At 37.7% G+C, this 17,886-nt stretch overlaps 1 protein-coding gene across 1 annotated transcript in view; it reads left to right on the top strand.

The window, feature by feature from the left end:
• EPB41L4A (erythrocyte membrane protein band 4.1 like 4A) overlaps positions 1-17,886 on the top strand; it is a 2,214,504-nt gene that overhangs the window by 899,779 nt on the left and 1,296,839 nt on the right. The window contains exon 7 of the mRNA XM_044064468.1: positions 13,240-13,327. Coding sequence (XP_043920403.1) covers positions 13,240-13,327 — 88 coding nt within the window. The remainder of the gene's footprint in view (positions 1-13,239; positions 13,328-17,886) is intronic.

Genomic DNA, 17,886 nt, shown 5'->3' with positions numbered 1-17,886 from the left:
GACACCCATTCAAAGTTGCTGGATAATGCCTTCCTTTCCTCCACTGTTCCTTTGTTGCTCTTGAAATCCATCTTACTCTTTCCTCTTGATTTTCCTTCTCCTACTCAGATTTCAGTTTACTGCACTATATCTTTCACTGCTGACCACATACATGTAAATATAGCTGTCTGTAAGCAACATTTGAAAAAGTTTTTCTTCAGACGTCTATGCATCTATTATCACACTGAATGCTGGAAAATCTGTACAGTCATATATGAAATAACTGCACACAAACATGGAATTCATTTGTGATTCAATATGCGCAATCTGAATGGCAGATTTAGAACTGAAGACACTCTTTTTGAATGTAAATATCATTCCTTATGAAATAACTATTCATCTGAGTATATATAAGATGTATGTGTTTCATATGTAAAACATATGTTCTTACTATAATTGTCTGTAAATGGCTATTCTTTTCTTTATGAGGAGTTTTTCTAGCCTAGCCTCCATTGAAAAGGGGTTTTAATGCCCAGACAGGTTAACTCAGTAATCAAATGCAGTAAATAACAAAAACAAATGCCCACCTGTATTTAAATAGCACAAGGTACTTCCAAGGCTGGGAGGAAAGTAGTGATCTATTTTACTGAATATACAGTGTTAGAAATAAATTCATAGACTAATCTTGCCCATTGCAGTTGTCTCCAGATTAAAAGTAGTAGGTGGGACTCTGTTTCTGCAGCCTGTATAAGTGTTTTTTTTTTTCTAAGCTGAGTAAGCAATGTAGCTGAAGGCACTATCACAGTCCGCGATCTCCAAAATATTGTGCAAAATCAAAAAACTGAGAAGAGTGGAGGTGTATCTGTTACACAATAGTCTGAGTCCCACACTTCTACACTTAGACTCCCAGAGAGAATCTTTACAAACAATGAGACTTGATAAGCTGACTGCTTTTGTAATACACTGGCATGTATATCTGAAGTCTCTTACCTCAACCTACCTCACTGTCACTGCCCAGGCTGGTGTCTTGTCAGAGTATTCACACTTAGCCATACCTCTTAACTGCCCAGACTTTTGCCTCATATTTTTCGTCTGTTACTCATAATATTTGTGGGTTTCTGGTAAATCATTGAGGACTGAAGCATATCTGTCAGGTGCTTAGCTCAAGAAATCTGGACAAAGCCTAAAATAATGGTGGGACAAAGGGGCAAAAATAGGGAAAGATTGTAATTATTGCTCTTATGAACTTAGAACAGTGCTAGAATAATAGGTTTTTGTTGTGTTAGCATACATTTTCTGAAGGATATGACATCTGAAACTTAAATGTGTGCCGTTATTTAGTGACTTCAGTCATGGATGATTTGTCATAAAACCGCGGAACAGACCTGACATTTGAGGCAAAAATCTGAACATTCTGCAAAAATCTGGAGAGTTGAGAGGTATGGACTGAAGTTACTAAGTAATAAACATTTGAGTTTCAGAAACACATATAATTTAGCCTGATCTGGAATAAACCACAGAGCATGCGTAGAACATGTTAATATTCTGTATTTTGATTTGTGTTTTGTGTGACTATCCTGTAACAGCCATAACACTAGATTGCAGTCAAATCTCCAAAGTGACATCTGCCATAACACTAGATTGCAGTCAAATCTCCAAAGTGACATCTGGTTGCTGAAAACATTTAATTGGAAACTAATGTCTTCCGTGGCTTATTGCCATGATATGTACATGTTTCCTGCAGCAGTGATCCTACTTGTTCATACGGCTACTATTATGGCCAGGATTTAAAGTACCGCAACAGTCATCCTAGTATTCATGCAGTTGCTGTTATGGTCAATACTTAAACTACCTTAGCATTAATTTCCCAGGTTCAGTAATGAACTGTCATCAACATTTATTTTAGAACATTTATTTTGAAGTTGCTGAAAGCAGTAAATACACACTTTTTTCACAATGTGATTTCATTTATTCTTTTGTTTTAGATTTAAATTAATGTCAGCCTTGCTTCTTTAAGTATGGTTGTACCTCACATATTTTGCATATCTGAGTCCCTTTGACCCCACAATCAATAAACAGTATTTGACACATAACTTTTCAACATAATCATTAGATACAGAGTAATACATAAAACAGATATACTGTAAAAGGGTGAGATTATGGGCAAACATCTAAATAAACAGTGTTTTGCAAGACCCCTCTGATTCAAATGAGCAAGTAGCTATGTTAGAGTAGGCCAGAAATGAGGTGGAGACCAATGGATGAGATGGGGAGGAATACGAGTTAGGGGAGGATGAAGAAATTTATACGGAGTCAGGATATTCTCTGCATGTTATATTTCTATTTTATCTCAAAGTGTAACAGAAATGTTTTCCTTTGCTTAGGTAGAAACAGTATTCTGCTTGCATCTAGGTTTATTTTTGTGGCTTGTGAAACTTGATATGATTAGTTAATGTTTATGCAGAACAGCAATCAGAAAAAATAAAAGTGAAACATCAATATTACATTTTTAAAGGAGTTAGATTGCAGCTGAAATTTGTGTTTAGCATACGATTTATAGCCCCTCGTCATGGAACCAAATGCATTTTATACATGTAGTGCCAGTCTAGTTGCAGTAAAGTTAATTTGTAGTGAAGACGTGATCATTTTTGCATGCCAGATTATTTATTCCTTTCTTTCACTGCCTTGACATCTTTATTGTCATATTGAGCTACAATACACATATAAACCAAAAGATGAACTTGTCAGAATGACATTGGAAAGTTATGGGTAGTACAGAATTTCTTTGCCACTTCTTGATTAAAATTTACTGTTAAAGCTTTATGTCCTTAATTATGGCAGCAATATCTCAGATTACACATCAGCTGTAGTGCCAGGGAAGTATCCCTTGCTTTCTTGAAGTATTAACAAAGCTTCATTTTTATTTCACTTCAGTCAGTCTGACACTGTTAATGCTTATGGTCTGATTTGGTAGCAAGACTACAAGATGCTTTGTCATTAACACTGTTTATGGTACGTTATACAAACAGTTCATCTTGTAATGTAAGCTGGCATAATTTCTCTTTAACATGGAACAGTCAAGTAAAAGAGTAGCACTGCTCTTGATTGAAACAAAGATGTCTAAAACAAATTCTGTACCATTTCAGACTAATATATTTACCATAAGTTGCAGTAGTGTAAATAAAGGCAGAAGTAAATGAGATTGCGTCTTAATATTACTTTGTTTCACCTAGAGGCTGGTATATAGTTTGTTTTATTCTTAATATTTCATGTTTTGAATGTATGCATTTGCAACCTGATTTTTGTCCTTTTAAACTATTTCGCTTTCCTAAGTCACTTTTTCTACATGTGCCCTCCATTTTATGAAAATGCGATATGCATAGTTGACTTAACACTTTGGTCCAGGAATTAATTTTTGGAGGGACAGGTTCATCTAGTCATTGCAGTCTGGTTTGTATATAGTGGTGAATTTTGCTTCTTAGAAACTTTAATTTAAAAGAGAAGGGGGGGGGGGTGCTGACTGCAATGTACTGCAATTTCTGTACTTCAGGCTATATAAACTAAACCTTCAAGTTACATCAGTATACAGGGAACTCAGTATTCATTTATTTAAATTATATATCACTGGAGATGATAAAAAAATCAGTTGATGTATTTCTGTTACTGCCATAGGGATTGTATCAATTCACAAGCACAGGTCAATATTCCAGTGCTATGTGCTACTATGTCCTCAGTTTCATCCCATGTTGATATTATGGTTTGAAGGTGCCAAGTTCTTAATAAGCTTCATGTCTCGTTTACTCACACAAGTGCAATTATGAAAACTGCCTTTTAAAATGTTGATAACAGTGTGCAGAAATTTCATGACCTAACATTCTGCACAAGAAGGAAACCATTTTTGCAGACCTTAAAGACAAATAGGTAATGTAACCTTCTATTTGTGTTATGAGCAGTAGGTTATAATCCAACCCTAGAGCTCACTAAAGAGGACTTTGAACTGTACATTTTCTAACATTGTCAGTTTTCCTATTTCTTCTAATTTCCAGGAGTAGTGAGGTTTAGTTGATTCCGAGTTCATAACTCATGCATCTTTGACATTACATTTTTGCAAACCTTCTTTATTTCTAGAATGTACATTTCTGTGTTATTTTTCAGTACACAACCGGAGACTAAACCATCCTTTTCTGACACGATGTTTGTATTTGTACTTGGTGATAGTAACCTGGGTTAAGAAAAGATGTGCATCAATGGATGGCTTGATGCAGTAGGGAAGCACTGACAATCCAGTGATATTTCGTGTGTTAAAGAAGGGTTAGGGTAGGGACATTTGGAATAAAAAAACATTTAAGGAAAAAAAAACACTTCAAGTCCTTGTGCAGTTATTAGTTCTTGAATAAACACCATCAGAGACACTTCCTGCTTTGTGTGGTAGTACATCATGACATTGAGAACCACCATTATACTCAGACAAAGTTTCAAGAGCAAGCTGTTGGCCCAGAGACAGCAGTATTTATAGTGCCCAGTTATAGATTCCAAACAAGATCCAGACAGGAGTGAGATTTTGGATTGAAGGATTAGGTATAAGGGCTGTAGTCCTGCCTACTCTTCAGACATTACTGCAGCTATGATGGTCTCATCACCTTTCCCTGGATGTTATCATCTAGTGAGATATTGTCTTCCAGTTCTGCATTATTGGGGAGGTTGATCAGAGAGTTGTCCTCCAGCATTTACTTTTGTGAGTGAGAGTAAGCATTTATCACTACTTCCCCTTTGTCATAGGTTTCCTTAGGGTGCTCTTCCACATAGTGTTCTACAACAGGTAGTCATCTTCTCCCTTACTGAATGGCAAAAGTTTTATCTACTCCACCCAGAAGTCTTTTTTATTACAAAGTATGAAGAATGTGAGGATCCCTTATCTGGAAGAGACATTTGCATCATTTTCTCTTGAGGACCACTCTTTTGTGAACCTTTGAAAAAAGGAAATAAGAACAATAAACATATCCTGAACTTTAAGAAATGAAATAATTTTGTGTTTGATAAAGACTTTATAATGGGGTTACAGTTGTAATTAGAGAGTGCTTAGTGACAAATTCTATATCAAAGGGGGACTGCTTACCTGTCTTAAAATGGTAGTAATTATGTGACTCATGAAATTTCAACCCCCAAACTTCTGTACAAGAGCTAATTTTGTATAGGTTAGCTTTAAAGATTTAGGCAATCAGATAAATTCTGATAACTCAGTATTAATCATTTTAAAAGTTTTTAATGGAATAGGCTTACACAATTATGTAAAATAAAATAGTAGTCAAGGAAAGTATTCATTTCATCTAAAGAGGCATTGGCAAAAATGAGAATTTCATATCTGATTACCTTCTCTGATAATTCCTAGTGGAACTTCAGTAGTTTAATATATTTCCTAAGTGGAAATATTACTTGTTTTGAGAATAGTGAGCACCAAAATATTGAAATCAAGAAGATGAACATTGCATTAACTGATATTAAGAGAGTATTAAGATGAGGAAAAGCAATGTATGATATAGAAATTAAATGGAAGAAAATGGGCTCAATATAAATGTGAAATAGGTAGAGGGACAGAGGACAGCCTTATCAGGTACCATTGTTATGTAAATTGGTTTAGATACATTTTTGTATTTGAAAGATGAGTAGAGATGTTACCATATAATAGTACACCATATTTTCTAAATTGAATAGCTGACTTCTGTCAGAGGCTTTGGATGCATCTATTACCAAAGGGAAAAATATAGGATTTATGATAGCTTTGTAATAGCTGAAAAGATGACATGATTATAGTTTTGTTGTTTATTTGAGAAGTTAATAAAAAGCAAGATTAATACACTGAAATATCGGCAATCTTAAAAATCTGAATTAATAAGGGAAGTAGGTATATAGTTAAAAGGCTGTAATAAATCAGTATTTGGTTTTGAAATTAAAATACTTTAGATTGTTTCATATAGGCATTAGAAATACCCAAGAATGTGATAGCATATAAATTGTAAAACAATTTTAGATAAACTGTCAGAAAGTACTAGTAGTGTAAACATTTGGGCCAGGAGCTGTGTTATTTTTTAACTGGTGAAAGGCATGTTGAACTTTATCCAGTGAGAATAGTTTATCTAGAAATTTCATAGATTTTCGTCTTAACTGAGCAGCAAGAATATTGATGCAGTTATTATCTTGCTGGGATTTATAGGTGTCAGTATTTTCATATATCTTACTCTAAAGCTTGAAAAGAACCTGTAATATATCTTTATTTGAATTAAATATTTATCTATGTAATGAATTTCAGAAATATACTGTCAGAAGGTTTCTTAATAATGTTTGGAGTGTGTGTGTGAGCATGAGTGTGTGTGACTGAACATGTGTGTGTGTGTGTGTGTGTGTGTGTGTGTGTGTGTGTGTGTGTGTGTGTACTGTATGCATGTGTGTGCCTGTTCAGAGTGAGTGGTTAGCATTCTGACTTCAATCCAGGACTCAGTTCAAGTTGTAATTCCTTACTTTTCACATAAGCAGAGTTCTAGTATTTAGTTATTAGGCTGGCTCAATTTAAAGCCCATTTTTAATAAACTTAGCTTGATTTATGAGATTACCTTTAAGATTTACTTTGACTGCTACTCTTTTGATGTCAAGTATAATTGAAGAATTATCAATTCTGTTGATAAAATCGGGTAATCATTTCTTAATTATATCAGTTACTATGGCTCTTTTAATAGGTTTGGATTCAGTGTTGAGTTCTGTTCCATCTCTGGATTCAGTGTTGAGTTCTGTGCAGTCTCTTTTTTGGAATATCTGTGACACAAGAAAATAATAAAATCAGATTAACTTCTGAATGGTTTGAAAAGTAGAAGTCCTCAGTAATCACACCTTTAGTAACATATAATAGGTTTCTAGGTGTGGTAAAATTCAGTTCTTATCCATCATTTCTGCAATGCAGAAAATAATATGTATGTATTTTGAGAATAGGTAAATACATGTAGGTAGATCAATTAGATTATAACTACTGAATGATATTCAGTCACACTGGAAGAGTTTATGGTATATAATTTTGCATTAGAAAACCTGTCTGTACAAAACGGTTGTCTACATTCCCTTCATTCTCAATAGTAAAATAATGATTTGTAAATATGGAGAGCAGGTTTAATATCAAGGCAATGAACACTGATTTTTACTGAACTTCAAGCATTCATTCATAGTAATAACAACAATAATAGAACACCTTCCTTATGAACTCAGTGTATTTATCCATCTCAGAGCCATACATCTCACATAGCAGTAACCATGGAGGGTACTCAGGTACTCAGTCATGGCAATCGTATAATGACACTGGATATTGCTTATTCACCCAGTGTTAGCAGTCCTATAGTGATGCTCACAGTGTCTAAGTGTTGGTACTCCTGTATTGACTCAGGCAGATACATTATTCCATTAATACACAAATCTAAAACAAAAAAAATAAAGATGAAAACCACAAACCAGTGACCCAATAAAAGACAAAATAAGCTTTATTCACTCCCTGACGTCTCGGCTGCAATGCCTTCAAGGAGAATACACACCAAATGAGACACCCAGTATAAATACTGCATCCAATTACTCAATACAAATGCCAATTAAAAAATCATATTCTTATTAAAGGAGAAATCTCCAATTAAGTTCAGAATTCATACCCTTTGATATTAAAGTATCAAATTCAAGAATATAAATAGCTTCTTTATATAAAAGTCTGTCCCTAAAACATATGTCAGTAGAGGCATGTTCAATTTTGCTCAACTGTTTCTAAAATAGTCCCATGTAAACCTGCAGATGAGCCCTGATGTGTTGGTGAAAATGAACGTTGTGATTTTTTAATTGGCATTTGTATTGAGTAATTGGATGCAGTATTTATACCGGGTGTCTCATTTGGTGTGTATTCTCCTTGAAGGCATTGCAGCCGAGACGTCAGAGAGTGAATAAAGCTTATTTTGTCTTTTATTGGGTCACTGGTTTGTGGTTTTCATCAGATAAATTATTCCACTATTATCAAGAATCTGGTAATGGTATGTGCAGCCCTTTATTGACACTTGTGAATGCACCTCATTAGCAGTGTGATTTTTTTTTTTTTTTTGTGGTAAGTACAGAAAAAAAAAATCAGGTCCATTCACTAAGATTTTCCACCCCTACCCATTCCTGTACCCTTTTATAACAATACAGGAATGCTGGATTTGCCAGTACAGTCCTAATCAGATAGTGGAATCCCTCATTGTCCAAGTTCTCAGCAGTCTCCCACTATGTCTCTCTCCCATAGGTCTTGGTATCTCCCAGTCTACTTCTGGCAGGTTCAGATCTTCTCTGAATGGTGCCCTCTTCCTCCCAGTCCAGTTCCTTATTTTCATATCAATGTCTCATCCTCATTCCTTGTTGAGAAATTGGTCCTGTTGTTGTGTGTGAGACAATACACTGTTCCCATTTCCTCTTAATTGCCAGCACACTTAACCTCACTTTTATCCCTGGCTGCATCCTTGCCTCTTTTGTTGCTTGGCATTTTTCCCTTGTCTGACCTCACATCTGACTCCTTTCTTTATGTGGATCACTAACATCATCTGTGCTTTATCTGTTGTTTCTAAACAGCCAACGCTTTGGCATCCCCATGTACCACCCCTGTTGTCACTGGCCTATGTTTTTGTGATACCAGCAATGACAGTATCCCCTCCTGCATCAATGCTTACTGTTCCCTGTTCCCCCATTTATATAGCCAATCTGCTTGCAGTGCAGAGTAAGACTGCCCAGTCATGCTCTGAGTCACCCCTTGTTTTTTGTTTATTGTTTTTTTCCTCTGTTATAGTCCACTTCTCTTCTTACCATCCTCTCTACTATATAACCATGCAATCCACTCCTTTGGTTCTTTCACTGCTGACCCCTTCTGAGTTTAAAGTTATGATCATTCTTATATGTATACTCTCCCAACTCAGAGCTAAGCCTTGCTGTCCTTTCTGGGCTCCAAAGGAGCCTGTCCCTTGCATAGAGCTGGTCTCTCTACCAGGTTACCTGTTGTATCCTCCCGTTAGGCCAAGCCTTTCTCCTTTACCCAATGCTGCAGTCAGCAGTACTCCATGATCCTGTTGTTCTATATTAATTTCTCTAAATATTGTGAGTTTCTAATATCACAACAGGAGTGTTCCTATTTCTGAGTCAGGTTATGATTGGGGTTTATAAGACTAGAATTGCTTTAGTCTTTGACATTTGCCAAGAATGCTCTCCTCAGCATCCACAGTGTACTCAGAATTCCCTCCTTCTGCAGTTCATGTGAGTTATATGAATTGGTAGCATGTTTAACTTAGCCTGAAATGCTTTCCTATTATTCCTGTTGCCTCTACTACTATTGGAACTGTCTAGGGGGTCTTTATCCTATATTGTTCTAATTTCTACTTGAATATCCTCGTATTGTGTTACTTTCTGTCAGTATGCAGGACACTATAGTCACTAGATGTATCTGTTTCAGTGATTAATGATACTTTAGTCATTTGTTTTACCACTATATCTGGTTTTCTTGCTTGTTCTTTCTTAACTATTGGTATTAGATGATCCATGTGATTAGAACTTCTTTTTCGGTCATTTTTTTGTGGTTCATGTTTCCGAAGCTTCTTGGCTACCTCTGCTGCTCAGTATTTGCACATTCCCCAATGCAACAGTATTGCCGTGTTGTTTTGACTTTCAATGTGCAGACCCCCCAACCATGAGTGTATCACACCCAGCAGCAAGATGTACAAGTCTTTCTATTTCTGTAGTACAGAACTGCATTTGTCTTTACCTTCCACTTTTTCTATAGACTTTGTAAATTGCATACATACTGGTTTCTGTTGCATGTAACACTTTGAGAATGTTGTTAACAACCCCTCCCCCTGGCATCTTTCTGCCATTACCCAGGCTGTGCTTGCTATAACTTCATTTGTCTCTTCTGACAAATCATGAAGACAACTTGCACTACAACACGAGTCTTCTTCTCCCTTTGATAATTACTTTGGTCACCTCTTTCCATGTTTTACTGAGTTTAATCCCTGAGGCTGTTTTCACTGAATGCAGGCTGTTTTTTTTTTTTCTTGCCTAATCTCTTAATCCCCTTTGTGATTGAGTCTTCAATCACCAAAGACCTCTTGTCTGTCAGCTCATTGGCTTTTCTGTTTTTTCCTACCTCCCCCATGCTACTGTTATCATATCATAGGTTCATAGGATGGTACTAGGCTATTGGCCCTAGGGCCTATGCAAGCCTAGCCATAACAATTCCCTGGATATTTCTTCCCACAATATTTACTTCTCTGGGCCCCTGTCTAGCAGGGCAACTGACATGATCCCCGGGGTGAATTTCCTATCTCCCATCCAATCATCAAGGTTCCTTTTGAAGAGGGCCAATGAGGCGCTCTGCTTGACATGTATGGGCAGTCTATTCCAGAGTATGGGGAGTCTCTGGGTCAGGAACCTATCTCTCCAGCATGTTTTGTTCATTGTGATGACAAGGTTTAGATCCCTGGAGCATGTGGCTCTGAGGGATTGAGATTTCTTTAAGTGGAGCATGTCCAACAGCTCAGGGTTTGACATGGCCTTGTAAGTTAAGCAGAGATCGCCTCTGAGTAGACGATATGCCACAGAGTATAGCTGGAGTTTTTTTAGATGGTCAGCATATGGCATCTGCTTCTTTTCCCTTTTCATCTCTACGTCTGCCAGTTTCAGTTTGTCTCACTGTCTGTGCTGGTTATCTCCCTTCCTGTTGTGTAGATAATCTCTTCTCCATCTCTCCTCTGTGCATTACATAGAAAATAGTTTCACAGTTCTTGCTCATTTGCCTCCTGCCTCTTGCATTGTTCCTCACTGCTCACTTCCTTTCTACGTACTTTGTGGTTTAGGCTCCTGCTTGGCCACCACTAGTTCTGTCTCTCTTATTTGTCACTGCTCCTTGCATCTGTCCATCTACCATGGATTCCTTCTGCTTGTCCTCATTTTCCTGGCTGCATCTCTCAATTTTCCGTTCACCTTTTTCTGTTGCACCTCACTTTGACTGTATTCCTCTTACAGCATCTGTAGATGTCCTCTTGTCCTCTGCCTTTCCCTGTTTATCTTTTCCCACAATCCTGTTTACTTGCCTTCTGTTGCCTTTTCTTCTTTTCCAGTCCCACTCTATCCTTCCTGCCTGTCCACTTGCATCTCTGTTTCCCATATAATTACTATGCAGCTCTCCAGTTCTCCTGTAGACCTCATATCCTCTGCCATCCCAAATCTCCATGAGCCAAACAGCTGCTCCACAGACTCACATCACAAATATGCCTCCCACTCTTCTTGCCCAGTCTGTGCTGCTCATTTCATGTGCTGTTCCTTTAACTCTGTCGACATGCCTTTTGTACCTAATCAGGATTTTCAAGTTATATCATTGACTTCCTAAATAAATGCTAGACAACTGACACAATGAAATGTGATTAAAGCTAGAATACAGTTAAATCTCACTTACTTTACCATACATTTTGTGCTGAGGGACAGAAGTTTAGCTGTGTCCAGCAGCTCTTTATGAGGACACAGTTTCATTGTCTTTTAGAGAAAATCAGTTCATACTGACTCACAAATACATGTCTTTCAGAAAGAAACCATCAATTCTCAGTTCTTTTCAGATGCCAGTAAAACAAACTTAGAATAAATGCCTGCCTTATCAGTCCACAGACTTTAAAAAACTGCAAGAGACTAAGCAGCTGAAAGAATGTGTTTTCCACTGTCCTACACTACCACAAGTTAGGGATCCACAATGAAACACTGACTAACAATACACCAAGAATTCACATTGCCAAACACAAATGCCTGAAATACTAAAACTGAAACTGTGTTATTTTTCAGGGGTAAGCCCAATGTACCCCACACCCCTTGAATTTATATATACCACCTTCACTGTTGCACAGACATGAAGAAGGGAGAAGTTTTCGAAAACAAAGAAATCACTAGAACTGCACACTTAGAAAATGGTCGTTGTTATTCTTGTCTGTCCTTGTGATTTGGGCACTTGATTCCTGGAGAATCTAGTCTTGACCATCTGTAGATATACCATAAGTTAAAAAATAGCTATAGATGAAGTAATTCAAATTAATCTGCAAACTCTATCATCCCAAGTCACTATACAGTGAACTGTTCAGTAGGAATCTGTGACTGAGCTGAAACACAACAGTTGTCAGTTAACACACTAACACAACCACCAGCCATTTCTTAGGATTTGTTGTCCTATATAATTTAATGCTTTAAATGGTTTTAGTATGCTTTAAATCTATTTTCTTCTGCTGTCAGAGACTTAACTAGGGTGGGGTAAAGTGGGTGGCTGCCCCAGATGCAAACTGTCAGAGGGCACACTTTGCAGTTGCCAGTAGGGTTCAAATGAACAACTGCCATTCAGTTAAGAAGCAGTGGGTGATGTGACTTTGTTTAATGTTTTAGTAACTGTAATGCATGTTTAAGCTCATTACTACAGTTTAGAGTTTTTTTTTTCTTGCTGAGGCCCTTAACATTGGGAAACCATTTAATTAATTGATTGATTAATTATTTTTTCAGGAAGATCTTTTCTTCTTGGATTGAGGTGGCACCAGTCTGGGGCATGCCTAGGGCATCAGATGATCTAGCTACAACTCTGTCTGCTCTTCTAGGTACTAAACTCTGATTTGGACACCTACAGTTTCAAACAGCTATACAGTAAACCAACCATCAAAACTGTAAAACCCCAGCAAATTCCTGATGAGCAATAGACTAAGAAGTCAGCAAACTTACTCTGCATACCTTGAAACTTTCTGTTTTTTTTATTACATTTTTTTTCACTTCTGTATACAGAAATACTGGATACCTGAAAAAGTATTTGAAGGTAATGATTGTTAGTTTTTAAATAAGTAATTTGAAATAACTTGAAATGGTGATAGCTTATACCTGGTAGAGATGGTATCTTGGAACTTGTCAAAGATATCGGTAATAATCTCTATGATTATATAACCATGTCCGATGTGCAAGTATGTGCATTAAATCATCATTTTTTCCCCTTTTTAAATGTAGTGTGTTGTTGTTTTAAGAAAGAAAAATATGTGTGTCATTTAAAAATGTTAAGACTGGAGCTTTTATATAAGATACCATATAAATGTTTTAATAGTAAATTTGAAATACAAAAAAGTGCCCAGGATGCAAGAACAATGTGAGTTGCCATGCTATAGAAACATAAGAACAAACAATTGAGAACTTTGTTTAATTTCATTTCAGGGGTCAGGTTCCAGCTGAGGCAGAGCTCAATTATTTAAGAATTGCCAAATCTTTGGAGATGTATGGAGTCGACCTCCATCCAGTTTTCGTAAGTTAGAACTTTCTTCACCAAGTAAAATAGTTTAATGTTTGACCAGAAATGCTTAATGTTTGCATATTTTTATTAATGTCATACTCTGTAATCTTTACTATTTTGCAGTGTTCTTTGCTTTTCTAAGCCCATTAGTGTGGACAGCAAATAGCATCACAAAATGAAAACATGTTTTTCTCTGAGCACCCATTTATTTTCTTTCTTCCTTGCTTAATTTTGAGCTACTGAACTAGTATATAGTAACAGCATATGAAGATTATGGTTTATTCTTGTAAAACCATTACATTTACTGAAACCATTTATTTCTCTGTTCTGAAATTTCAGTGAAAGAAATTGCCTTTATTCTGGGCATGGTATTTTTTTCTTGCCTGATCTGATTACCTTGAAAACTTAATTTAAGCTAAGAATTCACTCCATTGCATGGCCCGGCCCCATAGCACAAACGGAGAAATTCCTTACTGTGGTCTAGATGAAATGGGTTCAGTTAGTGGCAGAGGTGCTGGAGAGAGTGGATGGGGGTGATTAGAGTGAGCGGCTGATTACGACTCACCCACTTGGGGGATACCTAGGCTTGCTGCAGTAGCAGCATTAAGAGCCAGATGAGCTTCACTCTGCAGCCAGTATACCTCTTGGTCATGGGGTTGTGCATGCACAGAAGCAAACAGCCACCTCTTATAGACAGCAGTTGAGAAGCTCACACGGCTGCTGTGGGGTGGGAGAGGGTTAGGGCACATTCCTTGGCAGCAATATGATTCCACACCAGTGTCCTTGATTTCATCACCCTCCCTGACATGGGTCATGTTGAGTCTGGGGGAAGATAAGGTGGGTCAGAGCTGGTGAATGAGAAAAGGAATTGGTGGCAGCTGATGGTCAGCTTCAGGGAAAAGAGGCAAAAAAAAAGTAAAGAAAATGCAAAAGGATTCCACTTCAATATAATGCTTCCTTCCATGCTTTACTCTTTTCTTCATCCACATCATTGTGGGGATAACAATTATGTCAATGCCACACTATTGTTGTACTATTCAAGTGTTGGGTGAATTGGGCCCTGGTAATCATTACTGGTATATAAAAGCTCCAGTCTGTTGTTTGTCACTTCAGCAGTGCTGTGTGAAATAATTGTTACTGCTTTTTGTAGTTATAAGATTGTTCATTTTAAAAGAAACAAAATTAATTAGGTCCAGTGTGTTATGTGGTACGTTTCCTGCTACAGTAGTGAATAACATGCCCTGTCTGTGTCATAACTACATAATCTATTATGATAATATGGCTGGCTTCTGAGGCAACATCATAATATTTAACTGACTTGAAAGGAAAAAGTCACTTCAGAATTAGAATCCTTAATGGGATGTCAGTTTCAAAAGTGGGTTGTGGAGCTTTTGTTGTAAGAAACATCATTGTTAAATTTTCACGTATGGCATAGGCAGTCATACATTTACATGAATGAAAACAAACCATACTGACATAATTTTTGTGGAAAACAAGTCATTGTCAGTCAAACATTACATAGCTCATTCAAATCCTGCCTTCTTTTAAGCTTCGTTCCTTCTCAGCATAATTTAGGGTTACCACCTGTCCCACTTTGCGAGGGACAGTCCCTCTTTGGGCAGTTGTGTCCTGACAAAAAAATTGTAAAAATGGCAAATGTCCTGAGATTTTAGGACAAAATTATTTCCTATATTTTATGTAATAGTTGCATAAAACAGTTATTCTGTATCTAAAACACCTAAATGTTATAAGAAACAGAATAAGCAACTAAAATGCTACAAGAATAAGCTTTTATTTAGGCAAACAATTTAACTTCTTACTTTTGTACTGACCATGGGTATGTGTCAACCTGTAAAATCTGATGTTTGTACCAAAAATGTCCCACTTTGGCCATTTGAAAAGGTGGCAACCCTACAGCATATATTGTTCCCACGATTCCCATTTTTCTGTGTAATTTCCTCCTACCCTTTTCTAAAGTTCCCAGTTCCAGTTGTTTTATCTCTGTTACCATATTCACTACTTCTAGTACAATTGGCTTAGACTCTGATTTCCATTTTCAAATAATTTCTTTTTGGTAGCCACCATAATTAGATTCAGTGAGGCCTTACTATGTCTAGGCAATTCCAATTCTGTATCATAGCTCAAACAATCATTTCCTTACTTACACCAGTTTCCTCACCCAGTATCTCTAATACAGTAGTCTATAGAGAATCCTTAAAGTCTTAACCTATTGCTCATGTACTTCATTTAATAAAGGATTTGGATATCGTGGATCGTGGTGTTTCGTTCAGGGGAGCTGTTTTTTGATCGTTGGTTGTTTCATTGTTGGATTCCCTGGATACATTCTTGTGAATCTTTAAAGTCTGTCAACTCAGTACACTCCCAGAATATATGTATATATGAATATATAGAATATATGTGAAGGAGAAGAAGAGGGGGAAGGCATGCCCAAAGGCAGGAAGAGAGGAGGAAGGATAGGAGTGTGGTAGTGAGGGTAGTAGCTTTGAATGTTGGCAGTATAACTGGTATAGATGAGAGCTAGCTGATATGATGGGGAGAAGGAAGGTTGATATATTGTTCGTGCAAGAGACCAGATGGAAGGAGAGTAAGGCCATGTGTATCGGATGCAGATTCAAATTGTTTTATTTTGGTGTGGATGGGAGGAGAAATGGGGTAGTGGTTATCCTGAAGGAACAGTATGCCAAGTGTGTTTTGGATGTGAAAAGATTGTCAGATAGAGTGATGTTTATGAAGCTGGAAATTGATAGTGTGACGATGAATGTTGTTAGTGCATATACTCCGCAAGCTGGGTGTGCAATGGATGAGAAAGAAAAATTTTGGAGTGAGTTGAATGAAGTGGTGGTGAGCATACCCAAGGTTGAGAGAGCTATAATTGGAGTGGATTTCAATGGGCATGTTGGTGAAGGGAACAAAGGAGATGAGGAAGTGATGGGCAGGTATGGTACTAAGGAAAAGAATGCAGAAGGTCAGATGGTAGTGGATTTTGCAAAAAGGATGGACATGGCTGTTGTGAATACGTATTTTAAGAAGAGGGAGGAGCATAGGATGATGTACAAGAGTGGAGGAAAATGCACACAGGTGGATTATATCCTATGTAGGAAGGCCAGTCTGAAGGAGATTACCGAATAGCTGGATAACTACAGCAGAGCTGGTAAAGGAGACAGCTAGAAAGGTGCTTGGTGTGACATCTGGACAGAGGAAGGAGGACAAGCAGACCTGGTGGTAGAACGAGGAAGTACAGCAGAGTATACAGTATACAGAGAAAGAGGTTGGCAAAGAAGAAGTGGGATTGTCAGAGAGATGAGGAAAGTAGACAGGAGTATAAGGAGATGAGGCGTATGGTGAAGAAAGAGATGGTGAAGGCTAAGGATAAGGCATATGGAGAGTTGTATGAAAGATTGGACACTAAGGAGGGAGAAAATGACCTGTACTGATTGGCTAGACAGAGGGACCGAGCTGGGAAAGATGTGCAGCAGGTAAGGGTGATAAAGGATAATGAGGGAAACATATTTAAAAGTGAGAAGAGTGTGTTGACCAGATGGAAAGAGTACTTTGAGGTGCTGATGAATGAAGAGAAAGAGAGAGAAAGAAGGTTGGATGATGTGGAGATAGAGAATCAGGAAGTGCAACAGATTAGCAAGGAGAAAGTAAGGATAGCCATGAAGAGGATGAAGAATGAAAAGGCTGTTGGACCAGATGGCATACCTGTGGAAGCATGGAGCTGTGTAAGAGAGATGGCAGTGGAGTTTTTAACCAGATTATTTAATGAAATCTTGGAAAGAGAGAGGATGCCCGAGGAGTGGAGAAGTGTTTTGGTAGTGATTTTTAAGAGTAAGGGAGATGTGCAGAGCTTTAGTAATTACAGAGGGATAAAATTGATCAGTCACAGCATGAATTTATGGGAAAGAGTAGTGGAAGTAATGTTAAGAAGAGAGGTGATGATTATTGAGCAGCAATATGGTTTCATGCTGGGAAAGAACACTACAGATGAGATGTCTGCTCCGAGAGTGTTGATGGAGAAATGTAGAGAAGGTCAGAAGGAGTTACATTATGTCTTTGTGGACTTAGAGAAAGCATATGACATGGTACCTAGAGAGGACTTGTGGTGCTGTATGAGGAAGTCGGGAGTGCCTGAGAAGTATGTAAGAGTGGTACAGGATATGTACAAGGGTAATGTGACGGTGGTGAGGTCTGCGGTAGGAGTGATGGGTGCATTTTCGGTGGAGGTGGGATTACATCAAGGATCAGCTCTGAGCCCTTTCTTATTTGTAGTGGTAATGGACAGGTTGACAGACGAGATCAGACAGGAGTCCCCGTGGACTATGATGTTTGCGGATGACATTGGGTTCTGTAGTGAGAGTAGGGAACAGGTTGAGGAGACCCTGGAGAGGTGGAGATATGCCCTAGAGAGGCGAGGAGAGGAATGAAGGTTAGCAGGACTAAGACAGAATGTATGTGTGTGAATGAAAGGGAGGATAGAGGAATGATGAGGATGCAGGGAGTAGAGTTGGTGAATGAGTTTAAATACTTGGGATCAACAGTCCAGAGTA

This window comes from Protopterus annectens, chromosome 2.part2, assembly GCF_019279795.1.
Source record: "Protopterus annectens isolate FY-2018-M chromosome 2.part2, PAN1.0, whole genome shotgun sequence".
Classification (NCBI taxonomy): domain Eukaryota; kingdom Metazoa; phylum Chordata; order Ceratodontiformes; family Protopteridae; genus Protopterus; species Protopterus annectens.
The sequence above is the reverse complement of the archived record's forward strand: the minus strand, read 5'-3'. Positions and strand labels throughout refer to the sequence as shown.